Genomic DNA, 20,776 nt, shown 5'->3' with positions numbered 1-20,776 from the left:
GATTTAGGCTACAAGGGCAAAGTATAGTTCATGTGAGATGGGAATTTTGTGATAGGAATACATCCTGGGAATAAAAATAGAAGATAAACTTTTCACTGCTTTAAAGTTATATTTGTTGGAATTGAGCAGAACATTAGATTTTATTCTGAAAAGGTGATTTAGATCAGGTGGGGTTTGTGAATGTAGCATCTGTTTTCAACTCATTAAAGCAGTTACATTTTTTCCTGAAGTTGCACACTTGCCTTCTGTGTGTGCTATAGAATACTGAATAAAGATGCAGATTTTGTTTATTAGTTGCAGACAGGTACTATATTTACACCGACACTTACTTTGAACAACTTTGGAATCAAATCCGAAGTTCTGTGGCGTTCCAGTGTAGATATATCTCTGCATTTGGCTAATTGTGAATGTGCTTGTGTGAAAGAGTGGAAAAAATAGAAATAGAGAGAAAGTGGATGGTCAAGGTTGTATGGAAAGGGTAGGGGGAGAAGCAGTATGGGAATAATGGGGTATTGTACCCACAGATACGTCTTCCTGTGCTGATGGATGCTTGGGGATACTTGTAGTTTGTAATAATTTTGGTTACAGTTAAAAAACAATTGGAAGGCCAAAAAAATACTTCAAATGAACCTGCTTTTTTGACTCCTGAATTAATTATTAAAAATTGGAATGTTAATTTTAATTGGCTGTTTATGTTTCAGATAATATACCTTTTCTTAAAACAATTTTAAATTTAAAAATAGTATTTTTTTTTAATTAAATACTTTGACAAAAACAATATATGGAGAGATAGAAGTCCTAGGACCTAGGTAGTTCCTGCAGGTGCTTATTTTTGGTCCACCTACCATAATAATGGCCAGGGGCATAATTTTCCTGCAAACACATTCCTTAGTATCTGTCAAGCTCTTGCCCTAGCTAAATTTATATTCTTTTTAGTTTTTAATTTAGAAAATGAATGGGAAGCAAATAGTCATACTAAAAAATGAAGCAACAGGAAAGGAATTCAAGGTGGGCTGGACTTAGATCTCTTGTGGGTGCGAAGGGACTCATGACTATTTCACACTGCTGTAAAAGTCTGTGTACAAAGTTTGTGTACATAGTGCAGACAAGTGTCCCCACACAAATAAAAAGGCCCCAACTCTGTTGGCCTTTCACAAAGCTTTAAAAACTTGGCTAGGTACCTAGGTCTTGGTCTTGGAATGTATTAAGGGAGCTGTTACTTGACTTTACTATTGGTCAATTAATCATCATAGCTGCTATTTATACTTATGTATTTTGTGGATTTTTTATTGTTTAAATGCTTTTTAATTGTTTTATAATTTAAGAATTGTAAACTTCCCAGAGTCATTTGGTTGAGCTGGCAGCTTTAGAAATTGAATAAATAAATAATCAGGGCAATGAAATAGTTATATATAGATAGTGCTCAATTAGTGAACACAACTGTGACTGGCAGTTTGGTTGCTAAGTAGAAAATCATGTAACTGGGACTGTGCTTCCGTTTTATTTCAACTTTCCTTTCTCTCCATTCTTCCAACCTCAGATGCTCATCCATTAACAAGAAGGGAAATAATGTTTGAATTTACAATCATTGCAGAATAAGTTTACTCTTTTGTAATCCCAACCTCTCCAGTCTCTTTGCTTTGCAAGAATGTAGAGGAACTTTTTCTCCTTGTTATCTAGAATGTCATCTTCTGACCTGATGCTAAAGATTTGATGGGGATACTGCCAGGAACTGCAAAGGAAAGGGATCATAAATGACCTTTCATCTGTTCTTGGAAATTTGTCAGCATTTGGATTCAACTGAATATAACTCATTTATATTTCATTCCAGCTCATTTTCACACATACTTAATTATTTTTCTCCTAAGGAGTGGAGTAAATGTGTATGCATATGTGTGAAAGACTGAACATGCATGTATCTATATGTATTTTATAACAGAGTATTTTGCTTCAGTTTGTTATAAAAATATTATTTTTCTAGAATGCCAACTAATGAAAACAGAGAGACCAAAACCGAACACATTTATTATTCGATGTCTTCAGTGGACCACTGTGATAGAAAGAACATTTCATGTAGATACTCCAGAAGAACGGTGAGAAATAAATCCAAGTGTGTCTTGTTGGGCTTTTTAAATGTTGGCAGAGTTTTTAGAAGAAAAAAAAATGCATTTTGAGAATTTGTATTCATTTATTGAAATTATGAGTTAAAATATTCCTAATTCATAGGTAACAGCTACAAATTAATTATAGGGTTTAATTGTGACTTAAAGTTGACTTGAGTTGTGTCAGACCTTTAAGGTAGGCACAGTCAAGAAACAAAAGCAGCAGAACTGTAGAAAAGCTTTGTGTTAACATATGATAGAAAAACAGAATCTTGAAAGCCTGTGAACGTTTCTATCTTATGCCAAACAAAATCAAGGTTTATTTTGAATTTCTCTCTCAATGCTTTCCACTTTCTCAAGACAAAGTTGTCTTTTCTTATCTCTAAACATTTATTATCCTCTTCTCCCTTCCCAAGCTCAATACTTCATATTACTTCCCCTGCCAGAAACATACCTCCCCTCCTGCACATGATAATGGGCCAGAGAACTCATCAAGGGCCATGGGAACATAATCATTTTTGTGTGAATATAAGTTTAGCAGCTTGTCAAGGTCAGTAAATAAATCTGATGAAGATGGAGATGGAATTGGAAAGTGTCTCTTATCCTCCTGTTGTACAGCAACTGCAACTGAAGAATCTGACTTGGCAGGGAACAAAGATTCTTCTTCATTCTAGAGCCAGTATCTGGCAATTCTGGATGCAGTTCACAGGGACAGGTTTTGTGTGAAAATTTCAGATAGAACTGGCAGATAATCCTTTGCTCCCTCCCACAATCCCTTCAATGCAGGGTATTCAATTCAGTTATTCTACATATCCCTTCCTATAACTGGAGTCCACATTATGTTTTGCCTTGCAGCGGCAGAAGGAGTAACTGGTAAAATACCAGATTAAACAAGGCTAAAGCAGGCAATTGCAGAAGGATGGTCACTGGGATAATCTGATGTGTAACAGGGAATAAGTATAGAAAGTAAAGAGAGTGACCTTGACAAAGAGAGGGAAGTTCTGTTACCAAGACAACAAACATAAACATTGCATAAACACAAACAACAGGGATTGGTATGAAATTGTCTTAGAGATACATCTCTAAATTCACATGAAAATAAAAACAGAGGAAAAATACATTCAGATTTGTAAACTTCTGTTATAGCTAATCTTAATAAAAGTAGTTTTTGGCACAGCTGGCATCTGTTTCTTGGTCTAATTTGTCTTATAGGGCTGACAAGCAGCCAATAAGCTTGGACTCTGGCTTTTTGGATAGGTGGGATGAAGCAAGAAATGCAGTGGAAAACAACACCAAATGTTCTTTAGAATCTTGGTGTCCTCTTGCCTATAAGCATCTGCTGCTCATTTGTACGCAGCCTTGGCTAAAGCTAACTACTACTTTAATGAAAGTTGTGTAGCTTATGTTACCTGGTGAAAATCAGAGGCTCAAACAATGGAGGCAAGAGGAATGGAGGGCAAGATCCATAGGTGATAGCTGTAGAGTGCTTGAAAGGCCAACACACTGATGGAGGAATGTGGTGAGATGTTATAGACAGATTCTGCAAAATGCAATAAATCAATCCAATTATCTGGTTAATGAGAGACATAGCAATGGAAGTACCATTCAAATAATATATTCCATCTCCAAAATTTGGATATAAATTGAAAGCCACAGTCTAATATCACATAATTGAGTAAGCATCTATATCGGGAAGTGTGATCTAGAAAGAGTTGTGTAGTCTCTTGAGCAGATATAGACCTTGCAAGCAATAACATGAGCTATCTGGGTAAACAAATTCACTACCACTGAATTAACTGCACACCTAGAAGAATAGTAATAAAATCCAGGGACACTGTTCTTATTTAAAGTATTATTATAGTTGGTTGCACAGTCAACCAGATGTTAAGGCTAGATTTGGCATTTTTATCAACCTATTGAACCCTTCCCAAGGTTCTGTGATAAGCAGATGTTGTTTGATAGTGTTAAAGGTATCATCACACAAGGTAAGTTGTTCCAAGTAAAACTGCCTTTTGCAGTTGACAATGGTTTTATCAATGCCAGTGGTGTTTCAATGATGCTCCAGATTAGAGGTCCCCAACCTTTCAGGGGTGGCAGCCTGGAATGGGGGGAAGGGGGAAAGAAGGGATGGTTTTGTGGAGGGAGTGAATGCGTGCGCACGTGTGCATGAACACCTGTTGCTTGCACGAGTGGGGCCATGAGTACTAACGCAAGTGGGGCTGCAATCACCTGTGATACTCAAGTGAGTGGGGCCAAGAATGCCCACATTTGCAGTGATGCTCGCACGAGTGGGGCTGTGCATGCTCACACACGTGCACAGTTCAGCCACTCACGAGGCCCAACGGCCAATAGACTGCGGCCCAGTAGTGGGCCGCGGCCCATAGGTTGGGGACCCCTACTCCAGATGTTTTAGTATTGCACGCAAGGCGCCTCTTGGTGCTATATTTGCTTTCTTTTTGCCACAGTTATTCTATTCCTATTTGCAGATTTTTATTCTCTCTCTTCTATCCCATCTCCAGTACTGCAAAGTCCGCTATCTAGATTTTGTTTTCTTATTGACAATGATTAAAATCTGGGGTTTGTTTGAATTCTAAAGTATTATTTTTATTGGCTTACAACAATGTGAAGTCACAGCTGCCAGTTTGTTAGCTGGTGTTCATCTTCATATGCATCAAGTTCTTCTCAAAAACCTAGAATATCATAATAATGTATCAGTGTAGTATATGTGTGGATCTAAGTGTAGCATTTTGCAGCACACGTTGATTGGTTTATGCCATAATCTTTTAGTTTCACATTTCAGATCTTGATACATAGTGATCTTTTCCAATTCTTTGTCTTCTATTCTCCTACCTCCTGATATTGCCACTTCAATTATCCACACTTATTCTTTTCAATTACAGTTATGTCTGGTATGTCATGAGCTGAGAATTTATCAGTCTGTATTTGGAAATCTAATAATATTTTAACCTGCTCATGTTTTGATTTTTCAGTTATATATTCCCACCAATTTTTATTACCGGAGATTGTAATTTTACAGATGTTCTGGTGAATCATTTTGATAACTGTATCAAGTCATTGTTTATATTCAGTTTGTGCAACTTCTTGCATGACTGTATGATCTGTTTCTTCCGCTTCTTTGCACAATCTGTACCTTGAATCATTTGACAATTTTTCAGTTCTGGCTATGATTGCATTAGTTTAAACAGCTTGCAGCCAAAATCAAATCTTCAGGTTTTTTTTAATGTTCCAGTTGTAAGCCATTGCCACACTTTATCTTTATCCATTTTCTGCTAAATCTTTTTGAGAAATTGACCAGGTAATGCTTTTCCCTGCTAGCATTCTATTTGTATATTTTACATTATTTTGATACTAACTTTATTTCCTGTACACTTAGTAAGCTCCAGTTTTTAATGATCAATACTTGTTCTTGGCTGTACTTTAGATAATCAGCTAGTGCACAATTTTCTAGAATAATAGAATTGAAAGATACCTTGAAGGTCTTCTAGTACAACTTCTTGCTCAGATGGGAGATCCTATACCATTCTGGACAAATGGCTGTCTAATCTTTCTTGAAAATCTCCAGTGATGTTGCACCCACAACTTTTGGACAAGCTGTTCCACTTATTGTTTTCATATACCGGACCAGTATCTGTTTTTTAAAAAAATATAAACGATACTGTGCTTCAATGATTAGATGGCGTAGACATTGGTATTTGAACATAGCTCTTTTAAACATATTTTATTGTGTTTTACCTATCTAGATGTAATGTTAATATATATTGCTAGTCCATGTATGATATGCTATATGCTAAATAAATAAACAAATAAATATTCTCACTGTCAGGACATTTTTCCTTAATTCTAGGTTGGATCTCTCTTTGCTAATGAATGAAAGCTTGTTCTTTGAAATAGGAGCATAGGTGATATAGGAACTAAAATGGGAGAAAAAGTTTGCACACTTGATTTGACATTGACTCAGTATTTGTGCCTTTTGTCGATGTTCCAAATTCTTGTATTTTAGGTGTACGTTTATGAGATGGATTGCTTCTGCCAAGAAATGCCTTTATTGTTGAAACACTGCTTTTAAGGCTAGCAGCTTTTTATTGAAAATATCATAGTTTTTTTCAGCCAGGAAAAGAAAACTGGAATAAAACATACAAAGGAGGAGGTTCTTTCCTCTGACGAAATTTGAAGAACAGTTCTCAAGGCAGAGTCCAAAGCATCTGTTTGCACACCAAAGGGGTAACTGGGAGCTGGATGTATGAGTGGCAGCTGGGAAGAAGAAATTCTCAAATTCTGAACAGTGGCTTATTTTTGAATAGACTATTCGTATTTGTATGCTTTTCCCAGAATTAAGATTTTACAGTATGATTAACCAGCTATCTTTTCTGTCTGGGCATTAAATTGAGTCCTGGCCAGGCAACATAGAAAGATGGGGGAGTTTGTTTATATAGGCTTGATAAAAGTACATAATTCCAGCAGGCACTTCCTCCACAGGCTTCTCTTTGTTATCCTCTGATATCTTCCCCCACTGTTTCCCCAATCCCTATTACTACCTTTTCTTCAGAATAGCCTTTATGCTTACTAAGCACTGAGTCTGCAGGCACTTACAATCAAGAGCTGTGGATTGCTCACAGGAGGCTATGTTTTCCTGCATCACATATGAATCTTGTGAGCAATTAATTGAACTATGGGGCATTTCTGTATATTTAAATTTGCCATACTGTGTGTCAAAAGCTTTTAAATAATCATGTGATTTGAATCAAATTATGACTGTTTCTCAAGTCTGATGTACTAAAGATATGTGTGCCTTCAGAAGGCAATCAAGCAGTTCTAAAAGAAGAGATAGAGAGTCATTATCTCTAATGGTTATAGATAGTCCCTCACTTATGACCACAGTGGAGCCCAGAGTTTTGGTCATAAGTTGTTGATGTTGTAAGGCACCACATAACTGGACATGATTTTATGATCATTTTTATGCCAGTTGTAAAGTGAGTCACTGCATTCATAAGGCAAATTAGATGGTCATTAAGCAAATCCATTCTTCTGAATGGATGTTACCAGCAAAAAAGTAGCAAATCTCAGTTATGTTATCATGGAACATTGCAACCAGTCGTGAATGCAAGCTGGTTGCCAAGCACCCAAAATGTGATCACATAACTGTGCTGGTAGTTGAAAGTTGGAGATAAAGTCGTAAGTAGCTTTTTAAAAGTTCATGTAACTTTGGACAATTGTTAAATGAACAATCATAAGTCAAAGACTAACTTGGTATAATTTAGAAGTCAGTAATCAAGAACAAGTCCCAAAGAAGAACTGTTTATTTTTTTGTAAAAAATAATGGTGCAGATGTGTGAGATTTAGAAAACTGAATATACCTTTTCTTTAGATTATCCCAAAACTTGTTCAGCTGCTGGATATTTTAGCCAAGATGTTGGCTCCAGGAGTTAAGATGATGCATATCATCATATATACCTGATCAAGAATTATAAGAACTGCTTCCTATTTTCCCCAATACCAGCAAAATTTGCATAATTTCTGACATATAAATGTCAGGAATCTATTGAGAGTTCCATCAGAATTCTCAAGTCAATTGCAAGGGAATGGAATAACACCGTATAGCAGTTTTCGGGTGATTTCCTGGGTGAAGTAAGCCTTGTTCCACAAGATGTGCTTGCTGTATTATGGCACTTCATAGATTTGTAATTTTGTATTTAAACTCCTTTCCATGCAGCAATAAGACTTCTGTTCTCAGGGAAACCACAAGAATCTGTGCCATATTCTAGATCTAGAAGGCAAGATCTCATGACTGTCTGAGACAGAATATTGAGACTTTCAAGATAGATCTTACTCCTTTATGTTAGAATGGTAAAGAAACAGAAGCAGCAGAGGTTGCAGGAGTAGTCTTTATTACTGTAGGGTAAAATAACAAAATCTTGAGATCCTTTCAGGGTCTTTCTGCCCTATCTTAATCAGCTGGGATTATTTTAAGTTTCTTCTTCAAGCTACCTGCTTTCCCAAGACTGAATTGGAGTCCATTGCTGTCTTCTCCCTTATGGCCAGATTTACATTTCTTCAGGCAGCATACATATGTTTTACTTTTAAAAAAAATGTGATTTCAACTGTAGGCTGTGTTCATTACACACGAGGACATATTGGAGAGAGAGTGGATTTTCAGTGCAACCCCAAGATTTATTTTAATTTATTAATGATAACTTCTATATGGGATGATGTTTGCCAGTCCTACATTGTTATTTGAGTTTTGCTAACTTCACTTGCAAAATTATGATTTTTATTTTTATATTTTCCATTTATATTCATAAATATATTTAAATTACTTCTAGATTTTATTATTACATAAATATATAAGTAAATTTAGATTTACTTTCATGTACTATTTAGTATACAGATATTTGCTTGTCATATACAAATTTAGCTCAAAAACTTTTTAGTGATGGTTTATTTCAGAAAATTGAGAATAATTAAACAATAATTCAATTTCTGGGAAAAATGTATGCTTTTAAAAATGATTACATCATATATTTGTGCTGGAAGTTGAGCTCCATTATTTTTTAAAATCTCTGCCCACATGCATAACTTACTATTTAAAATTGAACATTTGCTATTTTGACTTGCTTTGATCCACTTACATACTGTTAGAAATCCATCCATATACATACAGTATATGTGAACATGATCTGTAGGGATAAAAGCAATAGAAAATTTCTGTCCTAAGTGGTAGCACAGCCAGGTAGGAATGCGGTATCAAACTTGTTTGCTCCCATTGTTGTGTATTGTTTATGTGTATATTCAGTCAGATGTTTTTTAATGTTTTGCATCATTATAGGAATTTATCTAATAATTAATTATATGCATCAACAGGGAAGAATGGACAGAAGCCATCCAAGCAGTAGCGGACAGACTTCAGAGGCAAGAAGAGGAAAGAATGAATTGCAGCCCAACATCCCAGATTGATAATATAGGAGAGGAAGAGATGGATGCCTCGACAACCCACCATAAAAGAAAGGTATTTAGAACATTGGTTAATACTTACATTTTAAAAAGTTTTTATTGCTCTTAGTTACAGACATATTTTTTCTGCTTTATAGAAATAGGAAAAGTAGATGAGACTATGTGAAACTAAGGTTCATATGCAGTATATAATATAATAAACCGTATTATTTGTAACATTAAAATTGTGCTAAAGTTTATCAGCTGACATTCTAAAGTTCAAAGAGATTATTTTGCAGTAGTAGGTTTGCTGCATACACAAGATGTTTTTCAGACTAACACTAGTTCTGTCGGTTGTATTTATTGACTGTTTGCTCATGATATTTTTATTTTTTATTTTGAATCTATTTTTACTTGAATTTCATTGGCTTTGTTGGTCTTTGACATATCAATGGTTTTGAATATTAGCAAACATTTTGTGGATAGGCAGGGTGCAAATATTCCATATTCTTAGCACCATAAATGTGTATTGTTTGTTCACTAGTTATTTCTTCTTTAATTAGAATAATAGGGAAAATAATGGTTTAATTCTGAGCAGCACTGTAATTTAGTAATGCTGAGTGGCATCTTCTCTTCTGTCTCCCAAAAGTCATTTATATTTTGTATCATTCATGGAAATAATTATTCTCTTATGTGATGATACAAGAATGAGGGTAAAAAGAGGAAGCTAGCTGAAAGCTTGTTATAGAATATAAACTGCATATTAAAAAGTTTCTTGGAAGAAAATGTTATTTTGTAGAATGTCATTATTTTAAGTTCATTAAGAATAAGACTCTGCTAAGCTTCAGCTAAGTAAGTTTGACTCTAGGGCCAGGTGCATTTGGCTCTTGAGGCAATATTATAAAATTGGTTTATCACTGTCCTCTTCTGGATTTTTTTTTTCAACCTCCTACTCAAACTAGTAGCACAAATTTTTAAGTAGCCCCTAATTCAAATATTAACTAGGGTTGGATACCAGTTAGCCTTTGTGAGCAATTAATTGTTTAATGTTTAATACTGCCTTTTTTTTTTGCTCATCGGTTGGCAAAGTGAACACTCATTTTTCCAATGCTTCACCTTTTTTTCTTCAAATGTGCCTTTTGTGGTTGTACCCTAACAGTTTAAATGTTGTTTTATTAGGTCAAAGAATTTAATTTCAAAACATTTAAGGATTATAGGATATTATTTTGTATACGTTAGATAGTTGAGATGAGATTAGAGAAAGACTTTTGAAAACTCCTCTGCGCAGATTATTACTGTATAGACATCACTGTAGCTGTGAACAGCTACTCCATTGCAATTAAAATTTTCAGCTGGTTGTTTGTTAGGGTATTATGAGTTCTCTTTTACAAATCTGATCAATTTGAGAGCAGCTCTAGTAGAGATTTGTTTTGATCTTGTATTCATTCATTCATTCATTCATTCATTCATTCATTCATTTTTTATAGCCAGCCATCTCAAACTAGTGATTCTGGGTTGAGAATAATCATAGCACACATTAAAACTAAGTACAAACATAACACACACACACACACACACACACACACACGGGGCGGGGGGAGAAGAGAGAAATTTCTTTGTGGAAATGAACTATTTTCATTTTCACACACTCAAACAGATACTTAGAGGAGCCTGTGGTTGTAGAAAGTAGACAGAATAACTGTTATAAGAGATTAAAAGAATAAAGAATAAAATTATTTAAGATTGGGTATGCCGATATATTTACGGTATCTGTGGATTTTTTTAATTCCAAATTTTCTTATAGAACTGATATAGCGAATCTGCTTAAAAATATTGAATTTTGGTAGGATACATCTTACCCAGTGATGCACATTCCTAAAAAGTACAAACCTTTAATTTTCTTGGGCTGATAGGTGTTTGGACTGGCATTTGCATTGGATTATCAACAGTTCTAAAAATTTGGCAGGAAGAGGCTGAATATCTGGTCATAAATTACTAATATACTAGAATGCGAACATGCAAAGATATCCTCCTCTCTCTCCCCTCTCTTTTTCTCCAGTTTTTCTTCTATGTGGCCCATTTTGAAATAAATCTGTTGTGTTTTCTAGCAAAGCTCATGTTATATATTTATTTTAAGTAAAATAAATGTTAAAAATAATGTGGTTTATTAATACAGAGAAACTGGTGAATGCCAAAATAGATATCTTCAGTATGTTGATATTTGTGGGGGCTCTAATGGCGATCAAAGCAATGCTGTTACTAATATTATTGTAATTATTACTTTAGCAGTAGAGTATTGGTTATTGATTGGCTTACTATTTTAATATATCCTGAGAAATGAGCATGAAAAAGTCCTGCAATCTAATAAGAATAATAGCACATTATGTTTCCTAGATGTTACCAGTTGATTATAGTTATTAGGTGAGATTATTAGAAGCATAGTACTGAGAACATTATCATTGTGCATATTTGATGCACAATGCAACTAGATGATTAGAACTGTGTCTTATTAGATAACTGAATCTTATTAGATAACCGAATCTTGTCTGGTTAATGTGATTCATAAAAAATCATTAATAAGCGATAGATTTTTAGACCTAGCTTGTTTAAAAGTGTAGGAACTAATTACAGTATAGGAATATCAGTTATTGAATATTTGAGACAGAGGGTTATTTTCCTATCTCTGGGAAATGATCATTCTCCATTTATAATTTAAATGTCCACCATAAAGGATGTTAGACATCACATGAGATTGCTTTCAGCAGCCTGTAAATAATGCTTAGACTTCGAAATGATTCTATTTATTAAGCAGTGTTTTTCCTTTATAAACATGTATTCTTCCTAGGGATCACTACATAATAAAATTACCTTTTCAGTTTTGAAGGTTTTTTTAAAAATAAGAAATGCTACTAGATTTCTATTTTGACTAGTGATAATTGTGCAATGGTGTATAGAACAAACATTTATTTTAGTTCACTTAAAAGATTTTACAAGGTGGGTTGAACACAAAGCAATCTGCAAGCTCTGCAAAGAAAACGAACAAGTTGATTGTTGATGTTACTTTGAAGTCATTTTTTTGGCATAGGAATTTTTTATGTGAAGCTTCAGAGCCAGCAGTATGACCCTGTTAAAGGTTTTTGAGTTCTCATATTTCTCTGTAGTTGATGATTTTTCTAAAAGTGGGAGTTGCAAAACATTTTGATAAATCTAATAATTATTTTTCTCTACGTTGTATAGCTATATAATTATATATGCTATGTAGGATCATTGACATGTTGGTGTACTTTTCAAATGTGCACATGCTTTCTTCTACTGTATACAGTAATATTAAAATGAGATCAGAATTGGAATCATACCACACTGACTTGTTAAGAATTGCTTGTTTCTTGATAATCATAGACTTTACCAATGGATAGCAATAGTTTATTTAATGAACACAATATCTGCAAGCTGTAAATCCCATTAATATTTCATCTTATACTTCATACAGACAATGAATGATTTTGATTACTTAAAACTACTTGGCAAAGGCACTTTTGGCAAAGTTATTCTGGTCCGGGAGAAGGCAAGTGGGAAATACTATGCTATGAAAATTTTAAAAAAGGAAGTTATTATTGCAAAGGTATGTTTTATACATTTAATATAATTTTGCTTGTAAAATTTTGTTTTCACTCCTATAAATCTTCTTGGAATAAAGTATAAAATAAGTCCTTAAACTTTATCATATTGTGATATAAGGGCTTTAATCAGACACACCCAAATTTTAAAGTTAACAAGAATATTTATATTATATTTTTAACTTTTCTCTTAATATACACCAAAACTTCTGATTGAATGGAGGCTAGAAAGGAGATTCATTGCAATGTAGGAACTGTTCTTTCCCAGAAATTCAGATTTTTTTTCTGTCCTACATCATGTAATTCTATAAGTATTTCTTAAAACCTTAATATTGCATCTGGGTATACAGTTAGTATAACAGTAAATAGCCCAACCAAACAGAGCTAACAGTAAACAGCCCAACCAAAGAACCTCTAAGAACCTCTAATACAAGCCACTAGAACATAAACTGAGAGCAAACCCCCCTCTTCTTATTAGCACTGATGATATTACCTAGTTTGGGTAATGAAATGTCTGCAACAAAACAACCAAGCTCAGAGAGAACCAAGGAACCCACAGTTAGTATATCGTGACACTAATTGCCCTAAACCAAATCAGTCTGTAACTATGTGTTGCATAATAGTTACTCTTGCTGGCATCTCACCAAGATTTCAGGCAGAGCTTTTTCACCTTACCTCCTGCCTGATTTTTTAAACATCAGATATTGGGACTGAACCTGTATCAAATTGCATTCAAAGTTACTTTTTGCTGATTAATTATGGGCCATCCCTACTGATTCAGTAGATGTTGTAGAACATGTCATTCCATACTGTTTACATATCATAGTAGCCGTAGTCTACAGCATTCAGCTCCAGAACTTAATTATATATTTCTGTGGTGGCACATGTTAGAAATGCATAAAATATTACAATATGAAAATGTTCTGTTCACAGAATGTCTGATCCAATTTTAGAATTGGTCATTCTGAACATACCAAAGGAGGCTAACCCTTGGTGGACTATTCTAACTTTAGTCTATTGGTCATAATGGTCCATTTCAGATCAGAAAACTTTTTTATATCTCTTTGTATACTTTTATACTTTAAAAAGTGATTATTCAAGGAAACACTGAATAATTTTCTCAACAATAAATACTGGATTCCATAATTCAATAGTAAGGGAGATTAAAACCATTATTTTAGCATAGTGGTGTAGCAGTATTGTTTGTTATAGTGAACTATCATGTATGATTTATCCTTTTGAAGCTTTTGAATATCCTGCTTCCTCTCCCCTTTTAAGTATGCTTAGTGTATGATATTCTAGTAACTTATTGCAGTTTTTTACAATCGTATTTTGATCTAGATTTGTCTCCTAAAATTACTAATTTTAATATTGATTTTTTTTTATTTTCTAGGATGAAGTGGCTCACACACTTACAGAAAGTAGAGTATTGAAAAACACTAGACATCCTTTTCTAACAGTGAGTATAGATAATTAAAGTTACAGTTTTTTATGAAACTATTTGGAAATTATTCTCATTAATCTCTAGAATATTCAACTGGATAGTTTATGCCTAAACTGTACTGTAGTGTGACTTTAAGTATGAAGGTATTAAAACAATATAGTTAGGCATTAACTATAAGTGGAATAAGAAGGGAAACAATTTCAAGAAATGGTTTGGGGATAATTATGTTAAAAACCTCTTTGGTGACTTTTAATTAAAATTGATATAAAAATATTTTAAATAAATCATAGCATATTTTCAGTGTCTTTGGTACCTGTGCCATTATTTAGTTTAATTTGGTTCAGTCCAGTTCTTAACTGAATTATTATAGGCTGATTCCAGGTGCATAATAGTCACAGTATATATTCAAAACTTTGTCACCAAGTGCAAAAGATGGAGGGTTCTTGTGTTTTAATGGCATATAGAAGAAGAAATTTAAACAGGTATACTATCATAAGGAACTAAAAAGGAAAAAACAATAATGGTACGTCTGTTAGGGGAGAGTAAGATCTTAATGACCTGACAATGTTCTATCAAAGAGCTCGGTTTCATCAGCCTTGCAAAAGCAACCCAGCAGTGAGAATGTGTAAGGGCAAGCTAGCTATAGAAGAAGAGCTTACAATGAGAAGGCTCATTTGTGGGTTCCTGCAGGTAGAATTCCCTTAGGTATAGGACCTTCAGCAAAACTTATTTGCTTGATCTTACTGGATTGGCAATCTACTTCAGAGAGGATGATCTTGAAGATACCCAGGCCATGACTCAGGCAGTCTTTGAAAATGATAACCAGTATCTTCAATTATATCATACATTATTAATGTTTTGCCATGTTCTTCCAACAGTACTGACATTTAAATAAATTGTACCAACTGCTTCTCTGTATACAAATAACAACCCACAACAAATAACAACCAATACAATCTTTTCAGTTGTTTAAATGCATCCTGAAACTCAGTGTACCTGTACAACACTATTCAGAGTTGTTGTTGTTGTTAGTTGCGAAGTCATGTCTGACCCATCGCGATTCCATGGACAACGTTCCTCCAGGCCTTCCTGTCGTCTACCATCTTCTGGAGTCCGTTTAAGCTCACGCCTACTGCTTCAGTGACTCCATCCAGCCACCTCATTATCTGTCGTCCCATTCTTCTATTGCCCTCAATCTTTCCCAGCATTAGGCTCTTCTCCAGTGAGTCCTTCCTTCTCATTAGGTGGCCAAAGTTCTTGAGTTTCAACTTCAGGATCTGGCCTTCTAAAGAGCAGTTCAGGGTTGATCTATTCAGAGTACTAAAACACAAAAACATAATAATATGGATCACATCATGCTTTTGTCTGGTCTTGTCTCTTCTGTCTCTTTCTCCCTTCCTCTTTTCCTTTGAATTATCCATCCTACTATATTGCTTTAATTTTTTTTTAAGTAGTGCATTGAACTCTGTGTATGCAGCAATTACTTAGAGGTAGGCAACTGAATATATGCTCATCAAAAACAGAATGGGTGTCCCTGATCTATATTGGATGGAACTGATTTATACATATAAATAGGTTTTACAGCTAGCTAGTATTCTTGTTCAGATGGCAAGATAGCAAAGTATCAAATATAGATGGAATGCAAAGAAGCCCAGAGGGCAAGCATAAGAGACTAGATGATAAATGGGTCAATCAACAGTATCAAAATTCAAAGACATATTTCAGATCCAGGCCAAATCACATATATCAGTGATCCAAGATAAAGACTTTGTTAGAAAAAACATAATGCATATTCAAGAGCTAGAGCTAGATCAGATGTTAATTTACTTTTTCTATGATATATAGGATGGAACAAGACCAATAATAACTCTATTATTGCTATCTACTAGACAAGATATATTTTTATTTAATCATAAACAATCACAAATTCCAGTACAGTACAATTTTTTTAGATAACATTGCCCCAGAGATTATTTTTGGCAATTTATTCAATAATGTACAAATTACTTTTTCAACTGTGATATTGATACCTTCACAATCTCACAATCTCATATTCCTAGACTAGGTAGTATTTGGGACTTGTAATTCATGGTATTGGGCATTTGGTCACTTGAACAATTTTGTGAGCCAAATTGACAATTAGTTGCATATATAAACTGCTAGGCACAAATAATTTCCATTGGGTAAAAAAGTCATGAATATACTTTTTGACATTCATTCAAAGCTGCCTTTATGGACTGTAGCTATCAGTCAAAAGCAAATGTTGCTACAGTTTAAGGTTTTTTAGTGGAATAATTTTAAGTATATTTTTAATATTAATCTATATGCTTACATGTTTTCAATAAAACTATCTTTAGATGGTTTTGCCATAAAAATATCCACTATCCATGCCTATGTAGAAAAGACTTCCCTATAGTACTGAAGCATTTAGATGCATGAAATAAATGCTGTTTCACTGGCAATTCCAGTGGAGATATATTCTCCACCTGTATATGCATGTAGGAAAAACATGCCATGGATCTAGAGAAACACCTCATTGTTCTCTAGTATTCTCCAGATGTGTACATCACTTCTAGACTGGAAGTTCTGCTGGTTGTAGAATAGTTTTGGAAAAGGTATCCTATTCTCATATTACAAATTTATTAATTTAGTTTTCAACTAAAACCAGTTATGAACTCCATTAAAGTTCTTTTTGTGCTTTTCTGTAAGTATATTTCTGTTTTATATTGCTTGAAATATTCTTGAGAAGAGTAGTTTCTCTTTTAAATCTCTTAATAAAAATATACCATTCATATACGAAAGTTGAATTTTGTTCCCATTATATTAAGACTGTATTTAGCATTCAGGACAATTTTCTAGAAATTAATTTCATCCAAGTGTTTCTATCATGCTTCTTGGATTATATTTGGGTTTTGCCTACAAATTATTCATGTAGGGTTTATTTCTTCAACTTGAATTTCACTTATCTTCAGACATAAATGATGAAAATTTAATTAAGAATCGTAATTTTATAGAGTTCGTTATTTAAGATAAAAATGTATCTTCATATTGCAGAGAAGAAGGGGTAAGTATTGTGGAGAAGATGCCCTTTTAGCTACCTGCTACTTACCTTTCAGATTGATTCTGCCATCTATATACCTTATCCCATCTGTACCATGTATATATTTATACATTTCAAATGATCCTGTATGAGTCAACAGCTTGTAGTATTTTTATACAGTTGTAATTATATGGAGAAGACTTAATAAGGTTTCCAATAAGCAGATTATACTTTAGAGCCTTATGGCGTGTCTTGTTTATGTCAGTTACTTTGGCATGTCCAATTGTTGCTAATGTACCAAGACATTTTTGGTCCAGAGTATTTGCATCAACAGTTCTATTTTGAATACTTAGCAGTGTTAACCTCCAATATGATGATGCTGGACTAAACAGATGGGATACTTCAAGTTCATATGCAGTGATGGGTTTATTTAAAAAAGAAAAGTGATAATGGGTTCATCATTTATATTTTGATATATATTGTGGGTATTTTTATTTAATCTTACACTATCATGATATAGTATTAGAATAGCTACAAATTATAAAAGATTCCAGAGAAGAATTCATTTTTTATCATGAGTTGCTGTAAAGAGAGGTACATTTTTGCTTTGCATCATATATCCTTTTCCCCCTAAGACAATTATTCAACATAATTAAAACCAGAAGAGAAGTAAAATAGCTTGCAGTATCCTATCTAAAAAAATAAAATTCAGTAATGAGAAAAGTAAGGTTCTACATTTAGCAAGAAATACGAAATGCACAGGTATAGAATAAGTGGTACCTGGCTCAACAGTAGTAACTATGAAAGGGGTCTTGGAGTCCTTAATAATCACTTAAATATGAGCCAGCAGTGTACTGCAACTGCCAAAAAGCTAACACAGTCCTAGGCTATGTTAACAGAGATAGAATCAAGATTATGTGAAGTGTTAATACCACCTTATGATGCCTTGGTAAGGTCACACTTGGAATATTGCATCCAATTTTGGTCACCACAATATAAAAAAGATGTTGAAAGTCTAGAAAGGGTGCAGAGAAGAGCAACAAAGATGATTAGGGGACTGGAGGCTAAAATGTATGAAGAATGGTTGCAGGAATTGGTTATGTCTAATTTAATGAAAAGAAGGATTAAGGGTGATATGATAGCGGTGTTTTAATATCTAAGGAATTTCCACAAAAAAAAAGGTCAACCTATTCTCCAGAACAATAAAGGCAGATTAAAAAGCAATGGATGGAAACTAATCAATGACAGGACTAATCAAGAAATAAGGAAAAATTTCCTGTCAGAACAGTTAATTAGTGGAACAGCTTGCTTTCAGAATCTGTAGATGCTCCATCACTGGAGATTTTTAAGAAGAGATTACACAATCACTTGTCCAAAATGGTATAGGGTTTTCTGCTTGAACAGAGAGTTGGTCTAGAAGATCTCAAAGTTTCCTTCCAACTCTGTTATTCTGTTAATATCTGTTAAAACACAATATAATGCAAATGTGTTATAATACTGATTTCATAGACACTTGAAAATTGCTACCTTCAGGAAAATAATAGTGGACACAAAAGATGAAAGGGAAATAGGTGTAATTCTCAAATTAAAATGAAGAAAGAAATTATCTATTTTTGAAAATAGAAATGGAATTTGAATTTTTGATAAATGCTAAAGTTCAAAATACATTGAGCTAGTGGAATAAATAATTATTAGACACTTTAAAGAAATTTCCTTTTCCCAAAGTATTTTCAAAATGCAACTGGACTTTCTTGGTTTTTTTCCCTTGAAAACGTTTCACTTCTCATCCAAGAAGCTTCTTCAGTTCTGAACTTTCCTATTGTTAAATTCCACTGACCCCCATATTACTTCTGATTATATAGTTATAGGACTGAGGTATATATGAATTGAATGGAAATGATTATACTGTATATTGCCTTTGTCTTTATAGCTGGAAGAGAGGCTACTTTAATAACTGCATTTTTTTCCCTTTTAAGTCTTTGAAATATTCATTCCAGACCAAGGATCGTCTATGTTTTGTGATGGAATATGTCAATGGAGGAGAGGTAAGATGCAAAGCAAGTAGTATTATTGCTGCTTTGATTTCTGTCTTAACTATTAAGTTTACCAATATAGTCCTTTGGTATCACTGAAATCTCTCTAACATTTCCTTTTACCAACTCTTGTCCTTCCTACTCACATGCATTTCTCAGTTTGCTGAATAAATAAATTTGCTAAATAAATATAAAATAAGTAAAAATATTGAACTTCTTAGTCAGCCTTGTGAGCAAAATGAACAGCAAGTTTAAGAGGACCTAATTATATGGGCAGGGAAGTTTGGATTTTTTAAAAAGGAATCTTCTGCCCTGTGTTTACTTATCAAATATAAAAATGTACATTTTCTCTTTTATTAAGTCTCAGAATATTAATTTACTGAAGACTACCATTGAAAGTATTAGAATTTCACTTGTTTTATTCTTTTTTTAAACTTTAGTTTTATTGGATAGTTTACTTCTATGTTTTGCCATAGAGTTCTCTATTAAAACATTTTGCTTATGAAAAAAAATGCAATTGAAGAAATAAGAGAGTGATATTCTTCATCTGAACAAAAGTTCTCTTTCTCTCGCGTCCCCCCCCCTCTGTGTGTATACCATGATCCTTATTCATAGTCAGCATTTCTTCTGTAATTCTGTTTAATTTAAGTCTTGTATTAGAAATATTTTAGTGAGGATATGCAAGTTCTGAATTAACTTTTTATTCTAGAGTACTTTAGGAGAGAAAGTTAAATTCTGATGATAATACAAATTGAATTTAATATGCAAAAAAACAAAACTTGTAGAGAAATCCCATTTTTAGGAATTGTTGGAATAACATTGCTATTGAATTCCCAATGCGTATGAACAAAGTTGCTCAGATTTATATCATATAGCATTACATTTCTTAAATATTTAATTAACAAAGTTTATGAATGAATGAATTATCATTAATGCAATGGAATTATATTGTTACATCTTTGGTAATTTAAGAAAGTGGATCTTAATGAATTCTGCTGGAATTCAGTTAGGTTAGATAAAGTGGCTTCAAATATTTAAGAATAAAATTTCCCAGAAAGAATGGGTAACATCCCAAAGGAGCAAATAGTTCCTACAGGAAGGGAAAATAACAGAAATCTAAAGATGCCAGTATGAATGACCTCAGGCTTGCAAGACGTACTGAAAACATCAAATAAAGATTTTCTGTGTACATTAGAAAGAAAGAGAAAATCAAAAAGTACGTGTGCCATTGTGAGGAAAAATATTAAAAATAAAAATATTAAAATGGTAATGGATTATTATGAGAAAGCAGAATTTCTTAACTCTTACTTCGCTCCTCTTGAAATATAGAATTTGTGCATTCCAGAAATAGAGCAATATGTTTCGATCAGATATTAGAAGGTCTAACAGAGAAGGACTCACTGTTGACTGAATCATCAAACAAAGAGAGTGCTCACTAATGACCACTTTCATCTTGAAAGAACTTTTGATTGAAGTGCTATAGAGCTCTGTCTTGGATCCTATGCTATTCAATAGTTTTATAAATGACTTGGATGTGCGAGTTTGGGGGACACTTAACAGAGTTTGCAGTTAGGACGAAACTGAGAGGTAGG

At 33.7% G+C, this 20,776-nt stretch overlaps 1 protein-coding gene across 9 annotated transcripts in view; it reads left to right on the top strand.

Annotated features, from left to right (window-relative positions):
• Positions 1–20,776, top strand: part of AKT3 (AKT serine/threonine kinase 3) — a 174,499-nt gene that overhangs the window by 102,019 nt on the left and 51,704 nt on the right. For all 9 annotated transcript variants that reach the window (XR_005559545.1, XR_005559546.1, XR_005559544.1 and 6 more), the window contains 5 exons: positions 1,982–2,093; positions 8,982–9,126; positions 12,541–12,672; positions 14,061–14,126; positions 19,128–19,196. Coding sequence is in view for 5 of the 9 variants with exons in the window: in XM_039366470.1 (XP_039222404.1) it covers positions 1,982–2,093; positions 8,982–9,126; positions 12,541–12,672; positions 14,061–14,126; positions 19,128–19,196 (524 nt within the window). In the remaining 4 variants the exon portion in view is untranslated. The remainder of the gene's footprint in view (positions 1–1,981; positions 2,094–8,981; positions 9,127–12,540; positions 12,673–14,060; positions 14,127–19,127; positions 19,197–20,776) is intronic.

The sequence above is a fragment of the Crotalus tigris genome, unplaced genomic scaffold (assembly GCF_016545835.1).
Source record: "Crotalus tigris isolate CLP2741 ecotype Arizona unplaced genomic scaffold, ASM1654583v1 scf7180000020324.788712, whole genome shotgun sequence".
NCBI lineage: Eukaryota > Metazoa > Chordata > Lepidosauria > Squamata > Viperidae > Crotalus > Crotalus tigris.
Note: the sequence above shows the minus strand (reverse complement) of the source record. Positions and strands in the feature narration are given on the sequence as shown.